This window comes from Gymnoscopelus braueri (genome assembly GCF_963280865.1).
Source record: "Gymnoscopelus braueri genome assembly, chromosome: 13".
Lineage (NCBI taxonomy): Eukaryota > Metazoa > Chordata > Actinopteri > Myctophiformes > Myctophidae > Gymnoscopelus > Gymnoscopelus braueri.
Genome location: NC_137615.1, coordinates 24,268,611 through 24,294,702, shown reverse-complemented (window position 1 = coordinate 24,294,702; position 26,092 = coordinate 24,268,611). Strand labels below are relative to the sequence as shown.

Sequence of the window (26,092 nt, the reverse complement as noted above, 5' to 3'; positions counted from 1 at the left end):
TTTTGCAGTGTAAAGCAGTAGATGATTTATAAAAAGCATTTATCAACAGGATTGTTTAGTTGATATCACAGTGTGTTGTTACCCCATATAGGAAAGGAAGTGGCAGAACTTCCTGTGAACGGAAGAGGCTCACACCATGAGAACAAAGTGCAGACACAAAGTACTTGGCCACGGTAAATATAATGTAAAATCCTTTGTCCCAGGAACAAATATTCATTCAACATTATTTGGCAGATAATTTATTTGCTTAATAAATTTAACATTTATCTAAACGTCACCAAAATTAACAGAATGAGGAGACTTGCAGGTAGCTTCGGGTAGGTGCAGGTGCACTTGCAGGTGCTTTCTTGCCTTTAGCATGGATATGACAACAAACACTCCAGTAACAGACAGAGGACCATAGAAGAAGATACCAAACAAAGACAATAGCACAAAACCGAGGAAATATAACAGAACAAGATAGGACAGGACACGACAGAACAAAACTGGGACAAAATGTAACGAAACAAAGAAGAAGCTAAATCTTTTTTTTTTACAATAAACACATCATGAAAGAAATCGATTCACTTGGGTGTGTCCATGTCGTTTCAATTAGCCTGGGTAAAGAAGGAGATAGAGGGAGCAGGGTGAGTAATGAGTATACATTAAATGGCACACCAAACAACAGAATTTAATGGTAGTGCTGCAACACAGTATCTGAGTCATACATTGTTGCACAATAAACCACCCGTCCTCCTCACCTTTGTATCCAGTTCCGAGGACACCATTCAGTGCGCCATATTTTCCACCTTGCCTTCCTGTGAAAGGATCAACCCACATTGTAAATGTGCTCATGGAAGGACAGCAGTAGTGAACAAATAAACTGAGAAGGTTTGCTTATATGACACCCTAAACATGACCTAAGTCCAACAGTTGAAAATATGCCAACTTTGTCGAAAGGACATTGCCTAAGTATCACTTGTTTGATTATAGAGCACACGATCAGCTAACAAACTAAACTCTCCTGGACCTCATCTAGTCCCCATACAAATACCTATTTTACAGTAAATTGTCTAAATGTCAGTGTTTGCCAATGCACTATGTATAGCAATACAATTTTCAGCTCAGGCATTAGGTGGAAGTGGCTATACATGCCATACTGGCGCGTGTGTGTGTGTGTGTGTGTGTGTGTGTGTGTGTGTGTGTGTGTGTGTGTGTGTGTGTGTGTGTGTGTGTGTGTGTATGTGCGTGCGTGCGTGCGTGCGTGCGTGCGTGTGCGTGTGCGTGTGCGTGTGCGTGTGCGTGTGTTTGAGGTGGTAGGTATACAGTATTTTATACACGTATTGAGTGAATGAAGTGAACGATTACCAGCTTGCTGAGCTCCATAGCCTGCTCCTAATACGACAAAAAAGACACAAACATACGTGGACTTCAGTAAGAACAACAATTTTTAAGTTATAATTAGACAAACATCACACAACCAGCACCTATGTGCCTATGTAACCTATTTTACAGTAAATTGTCTAAATGTAATTGTTTGCCAATGCGCTGTGTATAGCAATACACAATGCACTGTAAAAGTCATGTGTGTGAAGTGTAAATGTTTTGTAATAAGACATAGGCCATCAGAAGGAGTGAACTGGAAGGAGGATACAATATGAGCTCTAAAAGCTGTGAGATGCAAACCGTGTCAGCCCTTTTTTGTTGTTGTTTAGACTCTAAATCCGCCTTAAGAAACATGCTTATTGCTTACCACCATAGGCATCCTGTCCTGCACCTTGCTGTGCAGCATAGGCTTGGTAAACACATGCAAGAAAAAGGAACAATATAAGAAGAAGTCAAAAGACATTATGCAAGACATTTGTATCACAAACACTTTTAACTCCTGATGCTATTAACTATGTCTGTGCAATGCTATAAGATGAGTCTGATGCTTGATGTGCAGGGAATCTGCTCCTCCCTGCTCATGTCATGTGTGAAAGTGACTGCAAAGTTGCAAGGGAGCCCTGTGTGTTTTAAAAGAAAAAGCTCAGCCAGGATATGAGGTTAAGTGTGTGTGTGTGTGTGTGTGTGTGTGTGTGTGTGTGTGTGTGTGTGTGTGTGTGTGTGTGTGTGTGTGTGTGTGTGTGTGTGTGTGTGTGTGTGTGTGTGTGTGTGTGTGTGTGTGACAAGCTTCAGCTCATCATTTCTCTGAATTAGCGGCTCTGGTCATAATTAAAGGTCACTCAGAGAGAGCTTGATGACGTCTAACAGTTTCCAGCTCAGGCATTAGGTGGAAGTAAGTGACTATACATGCAACTGCCATACTGTGGCACCCAGTGTGTGTGTGTGTGTGTGTGTGTGTGTGTGTGTGTGTGTGTGTGTGTGTGTGTGTGTGTGTGTGTGTGTGTGTGTGTGTGTGTGTGTGTGTGTGTGTGTGTGTGTGTGTGTGTGTGTGTGTGTGCATTGAGTGTATTGAGTGAATGAAAGATTACCTGCTTGCTGAGCTCCATAGCCTGCTCCTAATATGACAAAAAAGACACAAGCATACAGTAAGAACAACAATATTGAAGTCATAATTAGACATCACTTATACACAACCAGCATAAGAGCAGCCACATGGCGAGGCAAACAAAACATACAGAGCGACAGACGGACATGTACACATAGACCATTTTTGCATTTAGGCTTCCCACCGGTACCATCAGCTTGGCTACCCAGAGGCAACCCACCATCTTAGAGAGATGGGCAGATTAATTGGCCCAAAGAGAAAGTAGAAACAAGTCAGATTTTGGAGAGCAATGTGGAGTGTATGCTAAAGTAAACCGGCAACTTTGTGTACAGTATTATGCCATCCATCATGAAAAACTTGAAGATTGGCATCTCTTGTATACTCAGCGAATTGCTCCACAACCTACACTTTGCAATTAGCTAGTGGGTCCCATGTCCATGTACATTCTGTAGTTGGCGCCCAGTGGTGGAAAGTAACTAAGTACATTTACTCAAGTACTGTACTTAAGTACAATTTTGAGGTATTTGTACTTTACTTGAGTATTTCCAATTTCCAATACTTTTACTTCTACTCCACTACATCTCAGAGGCAAATATTGTACTTTTACAATTATTTGAAAACTTTAGTTACTAGTTACTTTTCAGATATAAACTATGATATAATGAAACATACATTAACCACTTTAGCCCTATTTTATACATAGGCTATTTGAAAATAGCAGATCTACAAGCTCACAACGCGTCGCATCGCGACGCGTTGAGAGCTTGTAGATCGGCTATTTTCAAATATTTAGTACTTTTACTTTTGGTACTTTAAGTACATTTTGATGCCAATACTTTTGTACTTTTACTCAAGTAAATTTTAAATTTTGGATTTTTACTTGTAACAGAGTATTTTTATATTGCAGTATTGGTGCTTTTACTTAAGTACAGAATTTGAGTACTTTTTCCACCACTGGGTTGGCGGTGGTTCAGTTTTAAATGTTGGGTTGTCATTGCAACTCATTCCTTGTACTAGGGTGTGTTCTGTTTCGATGCAACTGCCTTCATGCAGAACCTTTCGTGCATGCACACTTCACGAGCGCTCTCACACGTACTGTATCACAGCACACTTTTGCACAGTGAACATCACATACAGATAAAGCCTCATTCTCACCATATTTGCTGGCAGATTTGGCAGCCTCCGCCCCCAGGGCAAGTTGTTGAGCATGAGCACCATAGCCAATCTCACCTATAGGTGAAAGAGGGATTATGTTTTTGAGAAGCAAAGAACTCAATTTAATTCAGTTGTAACTCGCAATCAATGATTACAAAGATGTTATGTTGCATGCACGTGCAGGGCAGGGGTACACCCAGAGCTCTTACCTTCCAGTCCAGTTGGAATGACTGGAGCACCACCATAAGGACCAACTCCTGCCCCTGTAACAAACAGATGAGTGCAATGATATCTCTAATCTGCTTGCCGTTTTACCTCCATGTTCTCTAGTAAAACCCTGAAATCCTGAAAGAGACCACTCTAATTCTTTCTCAAAATTGCTTCTTTACATGTTTGGGGCGATCATAGCTTAGTAGGTAGAGAGGCCGTCTGATAATCAAAAGGTCACTGGTTTGTCTCCCGGCCCCAGTATATGTGTCGAAATGTCCCATAGCAAGCTTAACCCCTAACTGCTAAACCCACCCCACCCCCTGAGTGCTTATCTGATGAGCTGGGTGAAGCTGAAACTGAATTTCCCCACACACAGGATTAAAGAGATCCGAACTGTTCCAGTTTAATTCCAACACAAAAACATTGCACTCATAATACTTAATGAGGTATTGGTGATCACCATAACAAAATCTTATTATTGAGGAAAAGTATAAAAACCATGGCTGACAGTATCCTCAGATGGCAGCAGCAGATGGCAAAAACAGTGCAATAAATACTACCTTAGACAACGAGTTATTATACCAAATATTGATTTTTAAATCATTTCAATTTGTTTATGGTGTGTCATCACTCCAAGGGGTCTCTGTACACCTCACAACAGAAAAAACACTATCAAGATTTCTGAACTCCTCCTACGTTAAAATGATAGTAGGCATATTGTGTAAAAATGTCAGTATTTTATAAATAGAATGAAAATGTTCATTTTACCAAAACACATAATAGGAAACCAAAGAATATGATACGTTTGCAGTGGTCTCTTATTTTGCTCCATAGTTGTGGTTCTCAGTCTCACACATAGATAGTAAAACTATGTCAACGGACGGCTGACTAAGATATTTGACGAATAGCGTGAGAATCATGTCTTTGCTGCTCACCATATTTACCACCAACTGACTCTATTCGACCACCAAGTGCTGCTGACACCAGCACAGGAAAACTGGCATCAACATTTAAGGCAAGCCATGTTGCTAAGTTTGAGGTGTTGCATGCACTCTTCACTTCACAGCTGTGTCCATTTTTATAATTTCCCCTTTTCTGTTTCAGCACCTACATCTCCATTTTCACTGCATTCTCTCAACAATGCCTCTCTCCCTTACTTCCAATGTATCACCATAGTTTAGACTCTAAGCCCAGGAGTTCTAAAACTTTTTCATATCTATTACATACACACATACTCTAACCATGTTGCTGTGGATGTAGTTGATTTTGCATTGCTATAAGAAATTATTATTTTGTTGTGAGGTGATAAAAGCAGAGCAAATGAGATAGAAGCTCTCTCAGCATAAAGTGAAATCCCAAGCAAATATATCTATTCCTTTCAATAGATGCTCCTGAGGAACCTGTCGGGTTACTTCTAAGTGTTTTTATACTTCTAACCCAGGTGTGTCCAGTATTTACCCATGCCAGAGTCAGACCCGAGGCTCAAGGCCCGGGTACCCCCATAGGACCCCCCGTTGTTGTACCCGGCTGACTTCTCATCAGCCCCCAGCCCTGTGGGGACCATTCCCTGGCCCCCATAGGCAAGGGCACCAGCAGGGCCAGAGCCACCGCCCCCTATAGACATACAAAGGATACTGCATGAAGGAGGATTAAAGGTTACATGAAGGTGGACAAACAATGACAAGAGATGGAAGGGATCAGTTGAGGCAATTAGGTGAGTTTATCAAAGACAAATGGAGTCACCATGAAGATTTAACAATTATATTTTCATGCATTTGGATTGATAATGAAAATATGATGAGTTGAGTTGAGAGATGTGTGGCCAATCCACACCAATGCAACTCCTTGCAATTACTTGCAACCATTATTAACCACCCAAATGGCAGTTGCAAGAAGTTGCATTGGTGTGGAATGGCCTTAAAACGAGTTCCATTGGTGTGGATTGGCCTGACGGCTTTGCTTTTCAAAACCAGATGCTTTGGAAAACAACTCTATACATAATGTATGACAATATGACACAGAAGGGGTGTTAGTGGAAACAAATAATTGCAATAATTTTAGGAGCGGTGACATAGTTTCTTAAATAAAAAACAACAACAAAAATAAGAGCAGAGAGGAAGAGCAAAATCTCTAAATCCAAAATAAAGAAATTGTCAGCAATTTCTCAGAATCAAACAAAGATTTGGATTGTAACAGTCTTGAGATCATAGAAGAAATGTCATGTTCTCGTCAATATGAATTGGGACATCTGGGGATATCTAAATTCAATGAATGGGCTAGATAGAACAGCGGTAAGAACTGCTGCTGACAAACCTATACGTCCACTGCTTTGAAAACAAATCCTGATACCGTCCCGATATGAAAGCCTGCCCCAAATTATTTCCTTTGCTTCTACGGTACGGTTATTTGGAAAATGTCTGAATTGTTTCCACCCAGTTTCAGCCCATTCATTGATTTCCCCAGAAGTGTCAGTATAGGCAGAGCTCTCCAGCTAAGCAAGACTATATGAAGGTGGTATGAATTTAGTGTCTTTTCTTTCTGCCCCTTATGCATGAAATGTATAGTAGTATTTCTCCTTCCATGCATAAATCCTTGTTATGTGTTGCGACATTGAATTGCAGAGGAACTAAATTGCTTCGGCTTCGTTTCATCCTTGAATTTCTTACCATAAGCCCCCTGGCCTTGAACACCATAACTTCCAGCACCAAGGCCTAGAATATCAACACAAACATGTCAGTCATTATTCTCTCTTCTGCTGAAGTTGCCTAATTTATGCTCCGCCGTACGGCGGTGTCACATGCTGAAAATAGCCGATCTACAAGTTCACAAGGAAGTTACGTCCAAAATAGTAGACCTACAGTACAAGCTCCAAAAATTGCAGAGACAAAAGCTAACAGCACCATCATACAACAAAGTGTACTGTAAATCATTATTTTATACTTCGTTGCACGATGGTGTCACTAGTGGAAAATGACAGATTAATACTTTGTGCGGCAAAGTATTAATTAGGCTTTAGGATATTCTCTTCTTAGTTGACCAAAAACAATCAGATTAAAGCAGACCAATTCCACAAGTCAACAATTCTATAAATAGAAAATAGCTACACCCAGTGGAGAAACTGAATACGATTAGTGTCCACGTATTGAACCAAATAATATTTGCTTGGCAATCAAAACTCAAAGGTTAAGTTAGAGTATCTATAGATGTCTGTTATTGTATGTTAAAGCTGCAATCCGCAAGTTTCAAGTCCTACCAGTGATCAGAGGTGGAGGAAGTACTCGACCCCAGTACTTGAGTAAGAGTTCAGATACTCCTTGGTCAAATTCACTCCACTATAAGTAAAAGTAGCTCAGTCAAAATGTTACTCAAGTAAGAGCAAAAAAGTAATTGTTTTTAAATATACTTAAGTATTCCAAAGTACATGCTTTGAAAAATACTTAAAGTACAAGTAAAAGTACAAGTAGAAGTACATTTCTTAATTTTGATATCAATGAATTGCTGTAATGTTTTCACAATGAATTTATAGGACCTTGTAACTCTTGTTTCAGAGAAGTACTGTAACTCTCTGAAACCACCTGCACTGCATGCACTGATGTGCTTGCTTGTAGATGTTATACAAAGCCTTCAGAAACACCTATAAAAACATAGAAATGACTGAGGAACCAGAACTAAATACTTTTACTCCTATACACCCATACAAGATGTAACAAAGAGGCGAGCGGAGGGGGAAGCCAGAAACACGGCTAGTGTGAGAGTAGAAGTTAGGCCAATTGCATTTTAGGGAAGAAAAAAAAACAGCCAATGCAACTTGTCGCAACTCCTTGCAACAAAGGTCAACCACACCGATGCAACTCCTTGCAACTGCCATTGGGGTTAATGGTTGCAAGTAGTTGCAAGTAGTTGCATGTTGCAACTCCTTGCAACATGAATGGCGAAACATTGTTGTGGATGTGGAGTGGGCTTAAAAGTACTCAGTACTTTATAGCCTTCCTAGAAATATACTTGAGTAAAAGTAAAATATTTGTCTTGGAAATGTACTCAAGTAAGAGTAATACGTATCAAAAAAATCTAATACTCAAGTAAAGTACAGATCCTCAGAATCTGTACTCAAGTACAGAACTCAAGTACATTTACTCCGTTACTGTCCACCCCTGCCAGTGATTCAAACCACGTTCTCCAATGGGAGACCAAACTTCTACTGGTCTTCCAAGACTGGACACTAGGGTCTGAAGTTCTCATAGGAAGAGTAGGGAGACCACTACCAACTACTGCAGATGTGCTAATTACATTGTATTAACAACATATATTCTGCCATAAAAATGGGTTAAAATGATGTTCTATTCATTGAAATAAGTTCCAGATTGCAGCTTTAAGGTGTTACAAATTAATATTACGCCCAAAGAATGATTACCTTCACTTTTCCCAGATTTTCTCCCCATCCCCTCACCATCAGCTAACACAGATGGATAACCAAGCCCTGAAACATGATTATAATCATTGCTAAATTATAATTATGCATGTGAGTTGGTGAGTTTATTAGTAGTTTACATTCCTCTGTGCTCTTTTGTCAGTACTTACGTGCTGCATAACCATTGCCTGCATCACCATAGGCATTCCCATAACCTGCGGAGAGGAGGGTGCACAGGTTAGGTACTTCAAGAAATAGCAGTGAACTGAATGCTGAATATCAGAGTTTAACACTACACAGCATGTCTCCGTTCCACCGGACGTGCTGCGGACCTGCCTCGTGTTTGACCTGTCTTGTCCTGTCTGCGTACCAAAATGAAAGGAAGACATTTAAGAGATTGGGGTTGTGGTTGGGGGGGGGGGGGGTAGACAGACACATGCACACGCACACAGGCAGACATTTATCATGCCAATGCCTAAACACCTGCAGGCAGTGTCTCGGCACCACCAGCTGGATCTCCACCTACAGTGAGAATAAAAGATGGAACCTCACTCACTCCATGCAGGCCAGTAGAGATACATGTTAACTGAAGGACCATTGCAGGGTCAACACCAGCACAGTAATGTGTACACTGTGGGTCCATTTTTACACTCTCAGGGTCTAAGTAACACTCGGGATTTGGTGATTGTATGAAGAACTCTGCTCCCTCGTCATTCCCTTCAAATTGTCACTAACTTGTGTTTCAAAGTATTCCTTAAAATGCCTAGATTCTGTATAAGTTGTTCTCCATACTTGTTTACCAATTACTTGCATCCATGAATGGCTTGCTATGTGCAACACAGCAGCACATTAATTAGATTTCCGCAAAGACAGTTTTGTTTCATCCCTTACCATAGCCATTGCCTGCACCAGCACCTGCGTATCCTCCTGCACCATCACCATAGCCTGTTATGAAACGTACACTTTATAGCACTTGTCAGGTTAATTCAGTAGAGGAACAATGTCACCGGGAACGAGATATACAACATTTAGAGATGATAAAAGTTCAGGGACAGATTCTATTCCACACACCAACATCCATACAAACAAAAAGAGGAATATTAACAGAGATAATAGGCTGAAGATTTGATTGGTTATTCAGGTGGAATTCATTTGTTGACCTTGAAGGAATACAATTAATCATCAGATCATTTTAAGAGAGAGAGAGTGATCCAAGCACCTTTCTACAGTGACCTCAAAAAGTATTTGAATATTTTCAAACTAGCCTTGCAAGCAAATCGTTGGTTTACAAGGCAAAGTAGGTTGTGACATCAGATTCCTGCCCATTGCAATAAGCAAATCTTTGGATCCCCGCCGCGTTTCCTCTGTTGTGCATTTGGAGCCTCATTTTGACTGTGATTGTAAACAGAGGAGATAATCCCACATTTCCTTTCATTCAAAAGCATTCAAAGCCAGAGTGGGAGGAGCAAGTAAAGATGAGGGAGTTAAGAGAGAAACATTTTTAATCAGGCATATGGGTAGAAGAGAGAGAGAAGGGAGGAGGAGGGATGGAAAAACAATTATCCAGGGATACCTACCGTGGCCGAGACCAACACCTGGAGAGAGAGTCAGAGAGAGCGAGCGAGCGAGAGAGAGAGGGACAGAGAACAAGAAACAAAACAAGGGAAGGAAAAAAATTAACATTGTGCTATGATAACTGTCTAACATTTGAAAGTGTTGCAACTGGAAATAAAATGAAGTTTCAAAGTGCCTTGTCCAAGGCACTTGGATAAAAGGTGCTATAGATACCATTTACAATTTACAATGCTCACCTGCGAGTTTGCCAGCTCCACCACCAAGAGGGTACCCTCCTTGTCCCAAAGCTGTGGATGATTTATGGCAGTACATTACCAAAGGCTGCATGCCTCTATATCCAGCCCTCCCTCAGCTAACATGGATGTGATTGTTAGTGCTCACATGTTATCTGTCAGTGTCCAACATTACATTACCTGCTCCATAAGCGCCAGTGCCAAGGCTCGCTCCGTAGTTCCCAATGTAACCTGTGAAAGAAGAAGTCAAGACGACTCAGTAAAAATCACCCGTGATTGGCTGTGGGCCCGAGGGATCCAGTCCCATTCACATTAGCAGCATTTACTGATCAGCATGTACTGTAGGCGATGGAGTGGGAAGAAAAAGTGAGTGTAAATCACACTGGGCTCATAGATAGCCCAGGCACAAACAACAACAACATCCATGCAAATCACACGTAATTGTGAGCGGCCTCTGGCTTTTGACACACAACAACACCCATGCATCAACCGAACAAGCAACAAACCCAGCTGTGGTGCAAAACATGCCAAACCATCAGAATCAGGTCAAATTCAAATCATCGTGCCTTCTCGCAAGTCAACAGTCAAACACATATTAACCACATGAACCCTAGTGTCTCTATTCAGCTATTTTCGCCATATATGTCATACAACAAAGTATAAAGGGTTTAAGTGGTTAAAAGTTATGTTTGTAAATTATGAAACTACGTGTATATTACTGCAACAATAAGACAGAAACGACATTCAGAGATGAGGCATAACATCCCTCTTCATGCCGTGGTATTTGTGTACACAAAATTATTGTGTTCAACACATGCAACTCAAAGCGGAACAAAGGGACAAATCATCTACATAGTCTATATAACCAGTTTTGGTTTCCGTTGTGAAGTCCCTCGCAGCTCTTTCAAGCCAAACCCTAAAAATCATAACACCACCCACAGAAGTTGCTGTTAATCCCTCCGTGATGACTTGAAGCATGCTCCATGCATTATGACTCAAACAAAGACGCACACAGAGATAGGTGATTTAAGCTTTACCATTGCCATTAACACCATTACGCACTCCAGTATCAGCGCCAACTCCTGGAATCCACAACAGTGTTCACTGAATACAAAAACAACAACAGCAGCAGCAGCAGAAGCACTACAATAGATATACTGTGGACTACTTTAGACTCTGGTGGTTATACCTACAGTATAGCCTACTAAGACTGTAGCTTCCAATTTGACTGCATAACAACTCATTAAGATAAAAACATGAACTGAAAGACATGCAGGCAGACATGTAGCAGTGCCTTTGCCACTCTGACCTGGAACTTCAGTATCTTGAATTTTCCTATCTGTTCCAGGGCCATGTCAGACCATTGACTGTCTTACTGCGTTGTATAATTTTGCCTCAAACTAAAACTAAAATAGAAACACAGATAGAGAAGGTTACCATTGCTTTTGGCTGCTTTTCCATTTCGACCCCCATTTCCTGGAGTGTATCCTACAGACCATAACATTATTAGTGTATTCCCTTCAGATATCCCAACAGTAAGCACGGGATCATACTGCAGATGTATTGTATGTGAAGAGAAAAAATGTAAATAGAAAAAGATCGTAGCACACTATATTCACATTGTATCAGAGCTATGAGTGTGCTCACCACCATGCAAGAAAACACCCTAATGTCCACAGGTACAGGTAGAAAGACATCTTAAACTACACTAGACTTGTCACCATGAGCTCAGCGTTGCCAATGGCAGATATAAAATCAGACTTCAACATTAGCACATGTGGGCCCAGCTGTGCACACATCAGTTTCAAAGTTCAGTGCGAGTGACTTCACTGACTAAGGACGGATGCAGAAATAGAAACATTGACCAGATGCTTACCATTGTGTTTAGCAGCAGAGGGCCCTGCCGCTATACCTGGACCATAACCTGGGAACCAAGGTTATTCGGTACCAATTAATAACCAACCTAGGTCTGAAGACAGTCTTTACTGTAAGTTTTCAACATGCTCGTTTAATTTAGGTTAAAGGCATGTCAAAAATATTTTTTATCAATAAGTATTATTTTAATTTAGAGATCAAGTGCACTGCTCTCTAGTTGATTCACAACATAGATTTGTACTTTTCCTTTGAGAACCTATTTGTAATGCACATGCAGACATACATACACATACAAATACATGCAGGTAACAGTTTACCATTGCCTCTGATTGCCCCGCCATTGAGACCTCCATTCCTGGGACCATATCCTACAGACCAGGACACTGATTACTGCTCATTGAGGAGCTGTCAGAAATATTGATGTGTTCCAAACAAAAATGAAACTACCGGTACATAATTTCAGCATTTAACATGTTACACACTGTGCGCGTACAAGCAAGAGGTTTTACCATTTTTAGGACCATTGGGCTCTCCAGCTGTGGCACCATAACCTGGGGACCACAACACAAAATGCATACAAGCTGCAGCTGAATCTCAACAAAAAATATAGCAGGCCCCTAACCAGAGAGCTCTATTCACAGTACTCAACAGTATGCATGGGCATGCATCACCCTACACGGTTTGCTGTGGTGATTGAAGTGGATATAATTAGTCAATTATCAGTTGTATTGTTATAGTCATCCATTCTCAAATTGATTCAAAATATACATATCTTGTTTCACATACAGCATTACAATTCTGAATACATTAGGACAGACACTCATAGACATGCTGGACAGTTTACCATTGCCTTTGACTGGCCTTCCTCCATTGAGACCTCCATTCCCTGGACCAAATCCTACAAACCAGGACACTGATTACTGCTCTCATTGACAAGCAGGCTCATCCTCTCAATCACAAAGTCCTGATGACTGTTGTGGGATTCTAAATACATGCAGAAGTTCTCCATTCAACATGCTAAATGCCGTGCACATAGAAGCAGAGGTTTTACCATTTCTAGCACCATTGGTCACCCCAGCTGCTGCACCATAACCTGGAGACCACAACAACTGTTAATGACTATAGAAAGACTTCTATACACTGTTGATCACAATATCTCAAGACAATTATTTCATTGAACACTGGTTTTATACTGTATATATTCATATACAGTAAATACTATTCAAATACAAAGTGGGAGCAGAATCCAACACTCGAAAAGAACGGCAGAAAAGTACCATTGCCATTTTTAGCATCATTATAACCTCTAGCTTTGTTCCCAGATCCTGATGACCACAACAGTGATTAGTGAGTGTCTGATGAGCACAACGCCGAAATGCAATTAAAACTGCTACTGAACAAAAACTCTGTGGCAAATTAATCATGCACACTACTAGAGAGTTCAGTTTACATGCAATTCCCTTTATCGTACAACACAGTTTGCTGTGTGCCTCTATAGGTTAGAGTAGACAGGAACATGTTACCATTGCTTTTAGCGACTGAGGGCCCCGCTACAACTGGAACATGACCTGGGAACCAAGATTAATCAGTACCAATCAAAAAGTTTATCTCCTTTTTTTCCCCTCCAACATACTCAACATTAAAGACATGCCAAAAAGTCCTTGATCAAGAATATTCATACTGTATAAGCATGTACTTTGTAGTTGTTCCATACAAAACAAACATTTCACAATACATTTGGGCAGACACTCATACAGTAGACATGCTGGTAACAGTTTACCATTGCCTTTGACTGGCCCTCCTCCATTGAGACCTCCATTCCCTGGACCAAATCCTACAAACCAGGACACTGATTACTGCTCTCATTGACAAGCTGTCAAGGCTTCACTTTCTCAATCACAAAGTCCTGATGACTGTTGTGTGATTCTAAATCCATGCAGAAGTTCTCCATTCAACATGCTAAATGCCGTGGCGTGCACATACTGTACAAGCAGAGGTTTTACCATTTTTAGCACCATTGGTCACCCCAGCTGCTGCACCATAACCTGGAGACCACAACAGCTGTTACATAATGATCACAGAAAGACCGGTGATCACAATGTCTCAAATCACTGAGATGGCAACATCTGTCTCATTTAACACTGGCTTTCTGGAATATTTGTGTATATTGTATATTCTACTATAAATACTTTCTATACACACACACACACACACACGCACACGCACACGCACACACACACACACACACACACACACACACACACACACACACACACACACACACACACACACACACACACACACACACACTTCTTTTTGTAGAAATAGCATTTGAGAGGAATGCACCTTTAAAAGTACAAGAGTAAAATGAGTAAAATGTTATTTAAAAGCATTAATATGTTTAATAGAAGTAGATTTTTAGTGTACTACTACATAAATACTTTGAACAGATAAAGCATTTGAGAGGAATGAACCTCTAAATGTATTAGAAGTTGAACTTGAAAGAAAGAAGAAAACAATGATAGAATGAAAGAGTGCAAGACAGTAGAGTTGTGTTAATGCTAAAACAAAAGGGAGTTTGTCAGTCAATCATATTGGGTGTTGGGAGGCACTAGACAGTTGCTAGGGTGTTAAGTGTGGTTGCTAGGGCATTGCCTGGGTGTTTGGTTTGGAGCAAGAGCCAGTTGTTAGGGTAAAACAGGCGGTTGCCAGGGTGTAGTACTAGTAGGGAGTTGCAAGGGGAAAACAGGTGGCTAGAGTGTAGCGTTTTTTAGGGCAGTGCTAGGGTAAAACAACAGGTGTTTGAACACATGTGACTAGGGTTTTGCTGTGGTAAAACAGGTGGTTCTAGGGTGTACAAGGCAGTTGCTGGGGCATTGCTAAACTGCATCTTGTTAGAAAACACAGGAACATGTTACCATTGCTTTTAGCAGCTGAGGGCCCGGCTACAACTGGACCACGACCTGGGAACCAAGATTAATCAGTACCAATCAAAAGTCTTCCTTAGTTTTGAATAGAATCGTTTTTCCTATTTCTCTACAAACATGCCAAAATGCCTTGATCAATAATATTGATAAAGCATCTGTTTTCTGGTTGATCCATAAGAAACAAAATGAAATATTTTCAATACATCAGAACAGACACACAGAGACATGCTGGTAACAGTTTACCATTGCCTTTGACTGGCCCTCCATTGAGACCTCCATTCCCTGGACCAAATCCTACAAACCAGGACACTGATTACTGCTCTCATTGACAAGCTGTCAGAGACTTCAGCTTCTCATTCACAAAGTCCTGTTGTGTGATTCTAAATCCATGCAGAAGTTCACCATTCAACATGCTAAATGCCATGCACATACTGTACAAGCAGAGGTTTTACCATTTTTAGCACCATTGGTCACCCCAGCTGCTGCACCATAACCTAGAGACCACAATAACTGTTAATGACCACGGAAAGACTTCTATACAGTGAAGACAGTTACATACTGTGACAGACTAGCAAAATGAAGAATATCAAGATAAACACATTGGTCCTTTAAAAAAAAGTATGGAGAAATACAGACAACAGAAATGTACCATTAACATTATGTTAAGTAACATTGTGACCTTCATCTCTACAGAATTTCCTTACTACCACAACAATTGCTAAGTAGTAAGTGATAGTAAACTGTTAATAATATTAATCTGAGAAAAGAAACTGAAATACTACATCCATTGACATTGAGCTCTAAACTGACTGGTATCTGAGGGGCCATAAAGTTAAACGTACGTGCACTCATTTAAGGGTGATTAATACTTTGTTGCATGACAAATGTTTTTGTTTTTTTTGTAAAGTGACGTGGTTATGAAACAAAGTATAGTTTAACCTCTACAGCCTTGTGGTGACACTGTTTAAACACCATTGTTTAAACACCAGGTTGGGTTATTTAATTAATGGACTTTTACCATTGCCGTTAGCACCCTGTCCATTGGGAACACCACCAGCTCCTGGGACAAATCCTGCAGACCATAACAATGATTACTTATAAATGAAACAGGAATATGGGCTCCAGCAATCACTTTTCCATAAAATGATTACACATTGGTAAGAAGAAAATAGTAGCTATGATCCTGAAATTACCAGAGGGAATATGGTCAGCACTTGTGCACTCATGCCCATGCACTCATGTTTAAAATACACATGACCCAGACCCGAATCACAAGATCGTTCTTGGGTTATGCTACAGTCAGTCACGGTTGGACACTTCAATTACTGTGTGGGTCAATGTTCTGAGTGCCCAACATAATCTACAGCACAGTAACAACAACATAAACACAGAGATGCGTCACAGACATTAAACAGCCCAATATCACCGGCAGGACAACAGATACGCAAATACAAGGCAGCATGACATTCACCATTGCCTTTCACACTATGATCCATATCCACTTCTTCAATTTCACCCACACATACAGTAATACTCAGGCATAGTATATTGAAAACACCAAAGTTGTACATCAATATATATATGCCAAAACAAAGAATGAGGATCCAAATCAAATAGAGCAATATTTACAGGTAAGAAAGTTAACCCTAACCCAATCAACTTTCTAGACAACTGGGCAAAAGAGCACCCATACAATTATATGGTACACATTAAAATACTCAGTGTTCATATAACTGGTGTAAAATGTACCCAAATAGATGATCTGTAAGGTTCTTCTTACACCAAGAGTTACAGTACATGAACACTATGGATTTTACTGTTTAAGAGCTACAGTAGGTAGAAACAGGAAACAATATACTACAGAATGTTGTATGCAGCACATACAGAGACATGTTATTCTTGTTAGGAAGCAAGACACAGTTTGATTCCAATAATAAGTCTGAATACAAGAGGCGAACCATCCAAACAATGTTCAAGGATAAATTGGGACACAACAGCCATACAAAAACAAACCACAGACAATGAGATGACTAATGAGCAGTGACAATAATGAGATGGAAGTAGCTTTCCAGGATGGACTATGGAATATCTGACAAGACATGAAATGAACAAAGTTAAAAAGAAATGAATAAAACTTTACCCTTATTTGCCTTTCCATTCAGCATTGGGTGACCAAGACTATTAGACACTGTGACATTGCGTTTAACAGGGAAGAGGCCTTTTCCTACCTATCCATCCTTCTAGATACAGTAACACTGCCCATACTTTGGGTTCCACTTGGCAGCACTGGCCCATGGCTCCCTGTGTCGAAAAGTTACACAACCAAGATAATTTGCTGCCTTCACTGCCACAGATCCAAGACCTTTGATACCTTGCCCATCTGAACGGGCAGATGCATCATTTTTGGTGCCCTGAGTTATGTGAACAGAGAATACATAGTTTCTCATTTGGACTTTGCGAAAGCAGCAGTCCACCTCCCTGTGTTGTCAAGGGACTGAGACTTTCTCTGTTTTTATCAACAGGCACCTGAGGCGCCAGACTTTTGGCAAGCCTTTGTGCTTCTGAAGCCACCAACAGAGGGCCTTTCAATCCCATTCTATCTGACACGTTACTGATATGTCCATAGTTTATGGCAGTCAGATTTTGTGGAACAGATGATACATAGCTTCTGGTCCCCAGTATTTGAGAAAATGGAGGACTCTGATTTTTATTGCTCTCTTTAGCAAAAGGCGCCTGTGTTTCTAGACCACCAGTCTCCTGCATGTCTGTTACCACAGGTCCACAGGTTTTTGTTCCTTTACCTTGTGAGACAGCAGGATCAAATATTTGACTGTGTTATCAAGGTAGCATAGGTCAGAGACGTGCTCCCTGAATGGCTGAGCTAGTGGGCCAAGACTTTTTGACCATGCTCTTTTTTTTTTTTCAACAGAAGGATTAATGAGAGTTTTACTTTTTGCTCCTTTCAGAATCTGAACAATGTCCCTCACAGTGTTATTTTCAGTTCCACCTAATGCTTCTGCAGACACATCTGACAAAGTGATAGCATCATGATTCATTCATGAGTTATGGAGGGCTGAGATAAAGCTGCCCCTGTGCAGATCAAGAATACATTTTAGTGGCCGGTAGCAAGAAAACATTTACAATTTAATATGTGTATCAAACCACTTAATCTGATATATCTCATTATCTGACAATAAACCAGACTAAAAGGCAAGTACAACACACAATGCTGACAAGTCAGCATCAACTATGACCTGAAAACCCCATTTCAAGGGCAGAGTCACCATAATTCAAGAGGCTAAAACAAATAAAACTGACCAAAAAACTATAGACAAAGCCATTATAGAAACAACAATAACGTGACAAACATAACAAATATAAAGCCACATCTAGAACACATATCCAAAAAAACTATGCCATCAAAAGTTATTACCACAAAGACAACTGATGGACAGTCAGAAACAGAGACAATTACGCCCTGAGCCAACACAAACATCAAGTACAAGAGGACAAGTCCACAAGTTATAGGCCTAACTAACTACTAATATCTACAAATGCAATTGTCACATCATATACCTTCAGTTATCAGTTAAAATTAATGAAAGTAATCAAAGTAATCAGAAACATGATATGACTGTTTACCCGCTTTGGTTTTGTACCCTGCCCATTGGGTCCTCCAACTCCACCAACCCCTGCAGACTACCCCCACAGTTACTGAAAACACGTCTGATTAAAGTGATTCAAACTAAAAAAAACTAAACCTCTGTCTAGCTCAGGAACATTATGTTGGAGTCCTATAGTCCTAGTCCTTTCTACTGGTTGCTTTAAACATACTTTTCTTAAATTGTTAAATGTCCCATTGACCTTATCCACACGGCAGCCATTTTGCTCTTACATCATACTCACTTACTTGGTGAGAAATTCTACCCCAGGTTTGACATAGTATGACACAAGTGCTGAGTAAAGCCTAATTTATACATGGTCGCTGGCCAAAAAGAACAGATTTGCAAGCAACATATTGTTAGCTTGTAGATTAGTTATTTTTGGCAAGCTTAATTTAGATGATTTCAGACAGACTAACTGTTGGAGAACTCATGCCAAATACATCACACATGCCACATACAGTACATCAGACATTTCTCATTAACATATCGGCTTGTAGTGTATACATCTCCTGTACACACAAACTCAAAAGAGGAATTCACAAGACTCCTCACCGAGGCAGTTGATGAGTATTATATAAACAGGACTGACATGCAAATCAACCAGTATGCATTTGCATGCATGACGATGTCAGTGAACTGCAAGTCATGGAGGTTACACCCAACACAGGTCGATGACAACAACAACATAAACAGACATGAACACCAACAGCTGCTAATATTACCAGGTTTTGGTTTCTTGGACCCCTGGCCAGCTCCTGCACCTGGTGATGGCAGATAGAAGCACCCTAATTGGAATCATCAAACATCCTGACTGGCCCCAGACCAATCAATGGATGTGGCTACATGTCATCTTGCCAGTTCAGTTCCTATATCTGATGAAGCACTTTGTAATGGTGATGGTTATGGTTATGCAACACTACATAATTGCTCCTCATTGCTTAACCACTTAAGTCCTTTTAAACCTTTTGCATGGCGAAATTATTTATTTATTTATTTCCTTCTTTCTACCCCACCCAAATAACATGCCCCAAATAGGAATGCCAAGTTGAAAGTGGTTAGCCTAATGACAGTGAGATACCTCAGTAGCACATTCCCTTTAATGCACTCAGTCACACCCACAGTTGTGAGGTTGATTATGGCTGACAGGGTGTCACCAAAATCTCAATGTCACGTATTTATGGAGAGAGCTATACAGGAAGTTGCTCTCCTGTATACAAACAGGGTGCGGTCTAGAGGCAAGCTATGATTCGTCACTCACCTGGTCGTGCTCCTGGATAGCCAGCCCCATATCCTAGCAACAAGACAAGAGACAAGGTCAGAGAGGGTAGGACATGTTTTGAATCAGAGTAATGACATCTATCACACATTACATCACTATTTTGACTGCAAGGTCACTCTGTAATTTATTTGCCGAGGAGCAATCTGCTCCGTGTATCATGTTCACAGACAATGACAAATTGCAGCTTAGCTGATATTAATCTGACAAACATAAGCATGGGGCTTAAAGGGAAGTCTTATTTATTGTGTGCACTCTTACTTGTGCAAACAATATATAGTATGTGCAAACCACCAGACAGGACAATCACTTACCCGGATTGCCATAGCCACCACCATAACCTGAAATGTCACAGAAACACACATTTTATTATACAATACTGTACTTCTGAAATAACGAATCTTAGCTGATCTCTCAGTTTAAATTTTAGCTTACCTCCACCACGCTTCATTCCCTGTCCCAAGTTATATCCCATTCCGTTCCTAAGTCCAGCTCCCAGGGCCATTTCCATTCCACCTGCTGTAATAATGGAGTGTAGAAGTTATACTTCATAATGTGACTACGTTGCTTGCTGAAAAAAACTGATTTTCAAAGGTCAAAAGCGATGCATCACGTCCACAGATCTAATTTGTGGACAGGGAACAAAGATAGCCCTTTTAATAGCTGATAATCCATACACTGCATGTATTTCATAGGATATGGAATAGCAGCCATTCTAGGGCTAGGTATGAGTGACAGTTTGATAAACAAGACATGACACACAGTGTGTGTGTGTGTGTGTGTGTGTGTGTGTGTGTGTGTGTGTGTGTGTGTGTGTGTGTGTGTGTGTGTGTGTGTGTGGTTCCTGATTTGTCTCGCAGAATCTGGCAACACTGCTAGTGGCTCCCCATTGGCTTAGACCTGTTGCTTATTTCTCTCGCAGAATCTGGCAACACTGCAAGGCCAGATCGCACGCTACGCAGCTCGTATGCAGAGGTGTAAAGTAACTAAGTACATTTACTCAAGTACTTTACTTAAATGTTTTTAGTTTTTTTTCACTTCAGTCCTATATATTACTCTGTCACCGTGATTTGAATCGACGGCAGGCGTGTACAGTAGCCATAGAGGCGAGAGGCGTGTCTAGTAGCCATAGTAGCCATAGCTTGGGAGGACGAGACCGCCCGTTCAGAGTATGGGAAAGTATCCCAATTGGCTTAAAGGACAGGCAATCAGGGCCGGCGTGCCCATTAGGTAGAGTAGGCAATTTTTTTAATTTATTTTTCAGGCTCAAGGTGGCGCTGTAGCAGAAAACGGTGGCGCTGTCGTCTGTATTACTTTCTGTTTAAAGAGACTGAGGTGCTCTTATTATGAAATGGGGGGGGGGGGGGGGGGGCGCCAGGAAAAATATTGCCTAGGGCGCCAAATTGCCCAGGACCGGCCCTGCAGCCAATGATCAAAAACATGTCGAGAATCTGTCGAGCACATTGACTAGTGGTCAGTCTCTTCTTAGACCAGCTCGCAAGCTGGTAAAAATGACCTACCGTAGCCACCTTGGGTTCCATACCCACCACCTTGCTTCAGTGCACCTCTTGCTGCAAAGCCTCTGTATCCCCCTTGGGAATAGATGCAAGGAGTTTTACAAACTACCATAATGACAAAGCCAAAAAATATAATGTTGTCATGAGTTGTATACATACAACTTACCGGCACCAAGGTGGGCCCCTGCATAACGTCCACCTGATGATTTCAAGCAAAGGACAATTAATATGATTTAATCTTACCCAAAGGTAATACAGGACCAAGCTGCTTAAACAATTCCTATAATTATCCAGCCTTACCCAATTTACTTCCATAGCCTTGGGCTCCCAACGCTCCCATTGCTCCCAGAGCACCAACACCTGAGAATGAATGAATGAATGAATGAATGAATGAATGAATGAATGAATGAATGAATGATGTCATCATACTGGGAGTTAGCCAAGATGCAGAGATAAAATTTGGAGGTTGTGAAGAACAGATCTTTCGTCAACTGAACGTGGATTAATTTACATTGCAAATTTTGCTATACATTAGTAGTCATCGTTCAGAGGAGTTAAAAGGTCAGGGTCACTGACCTGCATGTTTCACTCCTCCCATTCCCAGGGCAGCAGCTGAGGGAAAAAACAATAGAGGGAAAAAAGTTAATACATACAGTCAGAGAGAGCTCCGCATTAATACATGGACACACACACACGATTTGTTGTGTGTGGGGGGGGGGGGGGGGGTTGATCTTACCTCTGCCTGGCACGATTCTCCCCATGGTTCCGCTCTGAGGTCTAACCCCTGAAATATTCAAAAACATACTTAATTAACATTCATTTAACATTCCAATATCCCTGTAACACAGTGGCTATAACATTTCCATGTACAGTAAGTCTCATAATTTACATAAAAAACAACAGCGTGTCCCGTGTCCTCCCAACAGAATATTCACAAAGTAACCCTCCAGAGGAACAACAGACTAATCACATACAGTATGAGATACTGTATATCATCAAACTGCCACAAATACCACAGGTGTTTCATGCATGCATAATACCCACATTATATAATCTATACAGGTCCATTTGACCCCCGTTTTTTTAAGCTAACCACGTTAACTATCACTATTTTGGGTATGTCATTAGAGGTGAAACTCTTCACAATTACTGGGGGTCTGACTAGGCAACGGAGGAGGGAGAAACAAGCCCCTATTGATGGCATTAGAAAATGAGACAAACAGGAGAGACTGTGTGCCGGTTGTAAAGTTTCCCCTCACGATGGGTTGTCATATTTGGACTGCATTTGCCACCACCTCATTCCACGCTTTGATCCTAAGCAATTGGATGGTTACTACAGACACTTGGCTTGATCACTGGACATGGAGCAGGTCCATCTCACTGAGGTCTCATCAACAAGGCCCATGCTGTCTTTGATGTAACACAGACATTGGGTATTTAACACATAAATGATAGTGGAGTCACTGAGGTAGCTTATCTGTCAGAGATATGACATTGATGCCAATTTAAATTCTGCCCTTGTGTCATCATGTCTTTGATTAATTAATCTTGAAAAGCATTTAGCTACCAGGAGGTTGGCTCCAGTTAAAAGCCGGTTACTCTGTGTGAAAACCAACAGGAATGATACTAGACCGGGCACCCATTGTACCCATTGTCAGAGTACCCGTTTCTCTGTCTGTGTCCTTTTTATACTCATATATGGAGATTTCTGTATCTGTTTGTTTGATTAATTGATTGATTGAATTCTTTATCAACATGATTGTTAATAGATACTTAGAATAGAATATTTACTTAAGAACAGTCCTCAAGTAAATGTACTTAGTTACTGTCCACCGCTGCATCTATGGGCATCTCTGTATCTGTCTGTCTTTGTCCGTTTTATGCCCACATATGTAGAGCCTTGATGTCATCATCAGTATATTCCCATATGGCATAATATGGGCATATCAAATATACGAAACAGTAAATACTATTATGATCACACAAAAACAGTATAAACAGTCATGTTTCACTCCGTTCAGAAAGAAATACATGGGGAAAAAGGGTCTTCAACATTCATCCAAAATTGTAATGTATGCCTGCATTTATAACACTTATATAAAACCACTGTGAGCATTCTCCTCTATACATTTTACCTCCTGCTTTTCATCAACACGCATACTGCCCTACATATCTTTTAACGCTAGTTTATGCTTTGTCATCAGTGGTGGAAAGTAACACAAGTACTGCAATTTAGTACAATTTTGAAGTACCTTTACTTCACTTGCATATTTCCATTTTTTATACAGGAGCAGAGGCAAATGCCAATTCGATAACACTTTCTACGAAACCCATGTCTATAATGTATTATAAACATAAGGCATTATAATCTGCTTAAAGCACTGTATAATTATAGTCATAAGCACTTCCAATGCTTTATTATAACAATAATCATAACACATTTAAAGCATGTTATAATGACTAAAGTATCATAATATGATACCCAAGTATCATAATACTACGGTCTGTCTGTCTGTCTGTCTGTCTGTCTGTCTGTCTGTCTGTCTGTCTGTCTGTCTGTCTGTCTGTCTGTCTGTCTGTCTGTCTGTCTCTGACTGACTGACTGACTGACTGACTGACTGACTGACTGTCTGTCTGTCTGTCTGTCTGTCTGTCTGTTCGTCCGAAGTTAATCTCACACATTAATGTGCAGACACTGCCAGTAGGTAGTATTTCTTTTCCATGTTCAATACTTTTTGAAATATTTAACTTTTATTTTATAATTGACGTCAGTGGGGCTCTGGCTGAAACCTCAGAGTCATAGAAATGTCATAGATGATTGATGTCATAGAAGATGACTGATGTCACAGTCTGGCCACATGAAGTCTCAGATCCACATTGGAGCCATGTGGTTTCCATGTGGATCCTGATTTGTTTATTCACTTTACTTAAAGCACACACTGGTCACTTATAGTCATGCTATAATGCAGTATATCAGTTATTATTATGCAATGTAAAAGTATCATAATGTATTAAAACATGAAAAAATGAAAATTGGAATACACTTTTATCTTTGAAAAATAAATGTCCGTGAGTGACCAATATATGTATGTAATATGTATTTATGATACTCTACCTTATAAGTCTTTATAAAATGATTTACAATATTTGTTTAATTATAGTTTTAAGTGCTATACAGTGTAATGGCTTCATGAATGTTACCATACTTTTTATTCCATTACAATTATCTGACATCTTTATTTACTGTTTACTTTTCAGATTTAGATTATCATTACAAAACATTTTTGATCAGTTAACATGCAATTAACTGATTGAATAGCTCTATATTCTGATAGCAATCATTGTTATAGAGTGAGCTTTTTAGGAAATTAGGTCAGTATACCAATTTTGTCCAGTCAGGAGAGAACTCATATAGAATATAGGAGAAATAAGTGAAATTGGATGTGATGACACAAAGAAGTGAGCAGACAAAAGCTGATAAATGGGTACTTATTTGATTTCCTGATTGGCTGAAATTGGCAACCCACCTGCAAATGTATTTTCTGTTTATTAAAGAGCTGGAGAGACGCCTGTTATTGAACAAACACTTAATAGCAATGGTTACTATCAGAATATATTGCTTTACCTTTTAACATAAATGTAGTTTTAACCCAAAAATATGACACTACTTTTCAGCTACCCAGCAGCACATACTGTATACTGTAGGAATTAAATCAGCCCCATGTTTACCAGTTAAGGACATTTTAGTCCCCAATCTTTTGGGGTGTGTTTGTTACTGTACATTTGCATATAGGTGAAATTTGTCCTCTGCATTTACCCCTCCTAACTATTAGGAGCAGTGGGCACTATTAATAATAGCTGATAAAAACATTTCTTTTTCTGTCTAGTGACATGACCATACAATAAAGTATCACCATTTCCACTGGTCATCTCTTACCTCGTTGCAGAGTGAGCTGTGCCAGCCACAGGACCAGCGTGGTCTGGAGAAGAACTCGTACCAACATAGTGCAGGAGACCTGGTCCAACAAACAAAGGGAGCAGAGCAGTCTGAAAGCAAAGAGACTGACCGGCTAGACAGAGATATAGAAGACAACTGGACCGCTCTATTATGTAGATACATCTTTTATATGGTTCTGACACTGACTACCCACTCCCACCCCCCTGACCAGTCCTGCCCATCGTGTTTAGAACCCAGTACCTGCAACCACACCCTCCTCCATGTTGGCAGGGGCAGGAGATGAGACCCACTTCAGACCTTCTCATAGTAGACAGAGCACATACACCAAGCAAGGAGGGAAGCCAGGGTTAGTAATATTTACACTGGAATGTAATGTGTGTGTCAGTGGAGAAGATGTGAAACGAAAGATGTAATGAGGGTTAGATCATGGTTGATATAGGGACATAGGGCAGAGAGGTCCATTGTAAATGTAACTGCCCTGCCCTGATGTTCAGAGACTAAAGGATGGAAAATGGAATGATCTGAGGGGCAGCTTGCCAGGAAAGAGCAAGTCATTATCGGTGTTGTCAAATTCCTCTTCAGGTAAAGATTATTTCACCATATCATGCAAACACCATAAATCAACTTCCTTTTTAAATGAAAATTCTGTGACATTTAACCTGCCCAGTATTGTTATCAGACAAACACCTCTGCATACAAGCAGGCCCTCATTTGAAATCCTTGCAAGGCCTTCTGTCTTTCAACCAGCGCTCTGATGCTCTCTCCTCCATCTCCATATAACGATAATACTTATAGTGATGCCTGATTTATTCTTTGGTGAAAA

General features: G+C 40.4%; 1 protein-coding gene across 7 annotated transcripts; it reads right to left on the bottom strand.

Moving 5' to 3' along the window:
• Window positions 1–306: 306 nt before the first annotated feature.
• LOC308098229 (uncharacterized protein) lies at window positions 307–25,326 on the bottom strand. 7 transcript variants are annotated; one of them, XM_080446490.1, is made up of 25 exons: window positions 25,249–25,326; window positions 22,048–22,095; window positions 21,888–21,923; window positions 21,612–21,671; window positions 21,478–21,510; window positions 21,315–21,386; window positions 20,230–20,313; window positions 20,109–20,135; window positions 19,777–19,809; window positions 10,232–10,282; window positions 10,055–10,105; window positions 9,821–9,838; window positions 9,135–9,188; window positions 8,414–8,458; window positions 8,247–8,312; window positions 6,502–6,546; window positions 5,294–5,449; window positions 3,835–3,888; window positions 3,626–3,700; window positions 2,631–2,693; window positions 2,454–2,480; window positions 1,733–1,774; window positions 1,348–1,374; window positions 741–797; window positions 307–596 (listed from the first exon to the last, which is right to left on the bottom strand). In XM_080446490.1, the coding sequence occupies exons 1-25, from the start codon at window positions 25,313–25,315 to the stop codon at window positions 592–594; spliced, it is 1,296 nt and encodes a 431-aa protein (XP_080302616.1). In that variant the 5' UTR covers window positions 25,316–25,326; the 3' UTR covers window positions 307–591. The 7 variants fall into 7 exon arrangements, with proteins under 7 accessions (XP_080302616.1, XP_080302617.1, XP_080302619.1 ...); XM_080446491.1 differs by lacking the exon at window positions 2,631–2,693; XM_080446493.1 differs by lacking the exon at window positions 2,631–2,693 and having other exon boundaries at window positions 2,454–2,474.
• Window positions 25,327–26,092: the final 766 nt, after the last annotated feature.